At 30.7% G+C, this 6,000-nt stretch overlaps 1 protein-coding gene across 1 annotated transcript in view; it reads right to left on the reverse strand.

Annotated features, from left to right (window-relative positions):
* LOC129224714 (solute carrier family 12 member 2-like) overlaps positions 1-6,000 on the reverse strand; it is a gene marked incomplete in the record, with an annotated part of 136,427 nt that overhangs the window by 42,100 nt on the left and 88,327 nt on the right. Inside the window, 4 exon segments of the mRNA XM_054859261.1 lie at positions 192-305; positions 392-531; positions 2,343-2,438; positions 2,914-2,989. Coding sequence (XP_054715236.1) covers positions 192-305; positions 392-531; positions 2,343-2,438; positions 2,914-2,989 — 426 coding nt within the window.

Raw genomic sequence — 6,000 nt, forward strand, 5'->3', positions numbered from 1 at the left:
CGTAACCAAATGAAATATGAATCCAAATGAAAATAAACAAAAAACTTTTTGTGCTTAAAATTTTCCTTCAAATATTCTGAACGTTTGATGTAAATGTTAATTCGTTAAGTTAATTTGTATAGTGTTACATCAAGTGCAAAATTTACACTAAAAATAAAAAAAAAACAGCAAGATGATGAATAAATATTTACCTTTGATTCCCACTCAGTTCCAATAATTGCAATACCAAATAGAAACAAAACTGTGATACAGCCAATTATCCTTACATCATGCATTGCGCCATCAACAATATCCAGTCCATTACTCTTTATATTAAATAAATTTAAATTATTACATTTTGATAATAAGAGAAAGTCAGTCTAGATTCTAAAGTATTAAATTTGATACTTACGTGAAGTAACTCGACTAATGTTTCAGCAAATCCCACGACGTACATAGCAACGGCTACAGCATTTGCTAAAGAAAATATAAGTCCAATTGCACCTCCAAACTCAGGACCTAAACTGCGAGATATCATGTAATATGTTCCACCTAAATTAATAACCATGTAAAATAATGAACCATTATTTTTTTTTCAGCACATATAACGTTTACTTTTCAGACAACATATTAGTGCAAATGGAAACAAAAAATATTCAAAGCTCTTTACTAAATTTTTACAGAAAGATATTTTTTCCAATATAAAATGAGCTTCTTAGAAATCAAGATTCCGCTCTACAGAGCAATATTTCCAATGTAATTACTCTACACAAGTTGAGTTATGCAACTGCAAGAAAATTAGATTTTTTTTTAGATATAATTTATATTCAAAACATTACCTTGACTAAAATGAAAAAATGCCTCTCCCCCCTCCCCACAACCCAACAGTCTACAACAGTCTACTACTATAAATTACTCTTCTATTAAACTTTAACAAAATCAATTAAAGTTCAAAAAATAAATAAAGAATAAAAAAGATTTTGTACTTTAAAAAAAATAAAAATTAAAACAAAACCGCATATACTTAATAAATTTAGGATTTTCCACAAAAATAAGTGAGTATCAGCAAGTTGATAGCTAAAGTTTAAGTTGAATGAAAAAAAAAAAGATTTATAAGATTCTGCAATTGTTTTGAAAGTTTGTTGCTTGCTTAATACAGTAAAACCTGTCTACAAAGATACCGTTAGGACCTAACAAAAATATCGTAATATACAGGTTATTACGTGAAATACACCGCCAGATCAGTCATTTCCAGCCGAGGACTGCAGTTTCGTGCTTATTAGCACTCATCAGCCCGGCATAGGAAAGTGACTGAGCTGGAGATAGAAAACCTCTTAAGGAAGCCAAGAGTGCCAAACAAACTGGTAGCTAATGCAGAATTAGCACTGACCAGACGAGTCCTCGGCTGGAAATGACTGAGCTGGTGGTGTATTTCATGTATTTCTGCTTTAGCCCTGGCTAATGGGCGGTAATTTACTGAATATACCATGCCTTGCCATCAATCTTCGAGTTGAACCGAACCATTGCTTCGGTCACTCGTCTGGTCTGCGCTAATTCTACATTAGCTACCAGTTTGTTTGGCACTCTTGGCTTCCTTAAGAGGTTTTCCATCTCCAGCTCAGTCACTTTCCTATGCCGGGCTGATGAGTGCTAATAAGTGCGAAACTGCAGTCCTCGGCTGGAAGTGACTGAGCTGGTGGTGTATTTCATGTATTTCTGTCTTAACCCTGGCTATAGGGCGGTAACTTACTGAATATACAGGTTATTGTTATAGACAGTTTGATTATTAATGCTGACATTTTGTTGGGGTCAAAAAAAAAAAAAAATGTTATAGATAGGTTATTATTATAGACAGTATCGTTATGCACAGGTTTCACTGTATTGTTGATTTTACTTTTGTGGCACAAAGGTTTAATGAGAAATACGTTTTGTGGCACAAATACTTATTTCTTATATGTTTAATATTGGAATGTTTCTAACTGCCAAAACATAAATGTTTTGTGGCTAACCAGTCATTGAATATTATTATTATTATTATTATTATTATTTTTTGCTACATAATAAAATATGTTTTAAAAAACAATTTTATACAATGAAAATTTTTTTCTGGTATTTCTTATCAATTTTCTTATTCAATTGTATTTAGAGTGGTTTAAAACAAAAATGTTTTGAAATTAAGTGTGTAGAACTATAGGATTCCCAGTAAGCAAAAAGAGACTAACATTTTAGAAATATTAAATGTAATACTAAAGGAAATTTCCTATAACATGCAAAAAAAAAAAAAAGAGTATTTAGAACACTTTTTTTTCAATGTCAATTTTAACATATATAATGGCATGCCAGTTTAAAATAATAATAATTACCTCCCTTGACTTCTCCATTCGTGCAAATAGCTGACATTGATAATGTTGTTAAAACTGTGACTACACTTGCTAAAAGAATAACTAAACATCCCAGGCCTAGAAATAAAATTAAAACACAAATTTAGATAAACAGATATTTTGTGTCATGATTAAAGTAAAAAACCAAGGTATATAAAGCACAAATTTTGAAGAAAATACAGCATATAGCTCAGATATTTTGTTATTTATTTTATAAAAACATATCTTAGGAAATACTGCAATTATTACTCCAAGAATTCCTACAAGGCTTTAAATAGATACACAAGCTAACCTAATTCTACTGCAAAATGTATAGAATTTTTTCATTATCAGCCAAACGTAATCGTTATGTTTGCTAATACATAATGAGAATGTGTTATCCAAGTTTTAAAAAAAGGAAATAATCTTTTAACAATTCACAAGGCTAAAATTATGATACAATCAAATATGAAACAAAAGAAAAAGATCACAAAAACCTATTAGGAAACCTTATAATTCTCATTTCTGTATGTACAAATGTAATTTGAGAGTAAATGAAAAAAAAAATGCTTACCAATCCCAGCTTGTCCAACTACCCAAGACAGTCTTAGGAAAAGCATAACACCCCAAATATTTAGCAAACATCGTACCTAAATTGTTTCAGAAGAAAAAAAAACTCAGTTGTTTTGCAAAATAACAATTGAAAATGAGTAAAACATATTGATATTAACAAAACAAACCTTTTGGAAGAAAAAAAAAACATTTAGAACTATAAGGATGATTTGGATTGCACTTAATATGGTAATTATCCTTTAATCTTTTTAAAAATAAATTTAGCATTGTTAATTTTAAATTTCAAAAATGATGTATTAAATTTGTAATGTACATGATATAGCATGTGTGCTATAATGCTGACCCCCCCCCCCCCCCCCCATCGTTTTCTTTTGTAATAAAAATATGATCAACAGCTTACTCATTTAGCTAAATTGGACTACTTGTACAGTAAAAATTTGACAAAAATTAATTGTACCAAAAAGTAACTAACATTTTTGTGGATTGCAACTAATATACAAATAATTATATTTACATTTCAACTAAATTACTAACTTAAAGTTTTCATTATGAATGTAATAGAACTATATTATGCTCTTATTGCATCATAGTAATAATTTTATGTATCAAACATTTGGAAAAATCAGTGAACTTTCACTTTGTCCAGTTGTTGAGTTTCTTCTAGCTCTCCAGACTAGGTTATTCATTTCAAATGTTTCCATGGGAGGGGGCAAAGGTTATATACTCAGTGCAAATTGCATCAGAAAACAACAAAAACCATGCCCAATGTAGAAACATTTTTTTATACAAAGGGGGGGGGGGGCAATTGACCCTATAACCCTCATCCCTCTTAATGATGGCCTGTTCCAGACTTTTTACAGAAATGTGGACAAAATTAGCAACTCTGTCTGAGACACAAAATAAAACAAGAATATATTTTAAAAAATGAAATTGCTTTTTATAATTGCATGGGATCCTTTCATCTCAGTGTTAGAAATAAGAATTTAAATTTAGACATCTTGATGACACCTAGACCTTAGATACATTTCTAGCGATCAAATTCTACAATCAAGGTGCCATTTTAATGAATCAAATCCAAAGTATTTTTAGTAAATAGAACTGCTACATGTGTAAAAGAAGTTGTAAAATAAGTAAAAGAAAATGATTTTTGACAAAGTTAAAAGACTGTATTTTAAATACAAATACAGTAAAATCCCTCTAATGCGGACACTAACGGAACAATTTTTTTTGTCAGCGATAGAGAGGTGTCTGCAGGACAGGTTTAATAATGTTATTTGCATTGGAACTGGGGAATTAAAAACTGTGCACATAAGAGGGGTGTCCGTCAGAGGCGTAGCTAGACCCGACTTTCTGGGGGGGGGGTTACTTCTTTTATTATATATATATATATATATATATATATATATATATATATATATATATATATATATATATATATATATATATATATATATATATATATATATATATATATATAAAATTAAGCAAACAGAATTACAAATATTAAACAAATTATAAATAACAAATGTTGATAAAAAGGAAAAATGCAAACAGCTATTAAGTAGGAATAGAAAAAGAGTGAATCCAGAGCTCATCAGCCGTGGAGGATTCATTAATTATGGTCAAAAGACCAAAATTTTAACTATAAACTAGAAGAGAATGCTTAAGCTCCAGTACATGTAATATAGAGTAACAATGGGCAAACGCACCACTTGCTAAGCTAAAAACAATAAACTAGAGCTCTAGTTTATTGTTTTTAGCTATTTATATAGGCGTTATTTAGTTTATTTATATAGGCGGTAGAAAGTTATTTGCACAAAGCTGCATACCATCTGTTCTCCTTTCAAGTTTTTATTTTTAATTTTATTACCTGCTTTAGAATTTACATAAATATCTATTTGAGAGAGCAACAGCAATTTTCGAGTGTTATAAGCAGAATTCTTGTACATTTTCTACTTTTTAATGCGAACCAAGCTAACAGAAATAGTACAGAACAGTCTAGATTCATTTTGTTTTTAAACATTTTATTCCTGTAATGCTATGCAGTTTTTCTTTTAAATTAAAATAAAATTTCCTTCAGAAGGGTTCGATGGAATTAATGCTGCTTCAGCAGACTGTACTTCGTTTTCTTCAGAGGACGTTAACTTTCTCTTTTTAGAGCAACCATTTTCGTCATTTACCGTTTTTTTGGGGGGGGGGGGTAAAAAGCTTGTTATCGGTTTTGCTCGCTTCATTATACAACAACGTTCACTTAAAATATACTATTCTAAACAGTTCAGACTGCACGTTTTTAAAAGAATACTCAGTAAATACTGGCTGACATTTTAGACAAATCGATGTGATTGCGGTGGATTTTCTGGTTAGCAAAGGCCATTTTGACTATGACAGCACAACGCCAACAAAAACCTTATGTCTCGAATTCCGGCTATGCTATCATTTTCGGATTCGAAGCCCAATGATCTTCAAAGCAGCAAGCAAAAGCATTTTCTTCAACTCGAAACAGAAAGGGCTAAGGGGGCAAAAAAAAGGAGAAATGCGTTCCGCGAATAGGTTTTCTAGGAAGATTAACAAAAGGACACTCGTTTCGAGCATTTTCTTGGAAGAAGAGTAAAGGGGTGAAATTCACAGGTTGAGTATTAGTTGCATTATGGATGAGTATTTCAAGTTCATGGTTAAAGGTCATTCAAGTTAAAAGCCAGTTTGCTATGTTATCTGGTTTAGTACTGTTCTGTGATCACTCTCTTTCTTAAAACTATGATTCCTTAAAGAAAAACCAAGATGATAGGAGGGAAAAGAAAGTTTAAGATTTTTTCAAGTAAAAAAAAAGGAAAATCCTAGAATATTGGCCAGGTTAGATTTGCAACAATTGCTAACCTCAAGGGGATAAAAAATTAATCAAAATCAAGAAAAAGAAAAAAATCCAGGCACCAAAAAGCAATAAAAGACGTTTTCTTCAAAAAGATATGCTCAAAGTTTCTTTTACTGTCAAAATGTTTCCTTAAACTGGCAATAAAGCACTTAATAATATAATAATAGAATAAAGACCTAACAAAACTAATACAGAGAAATTTTGATCAAGAGCACATGT

The sequence above is a fragment of the Uloborus diversus genome, chromosome 6 (assembly GCF_026930045.1).
Source record: "Uloborus diversus isolate 005 chromosome 6, Udiv.v.3.1, whole genome shotgun sequence".
In the NCBI taxonomy this organism is placed as follows: Eukaryota; Metazoa; Arthropoda; class Arachnida; order Araneae; family Uloboridae; genus Uloborus; species Uloborus diversus.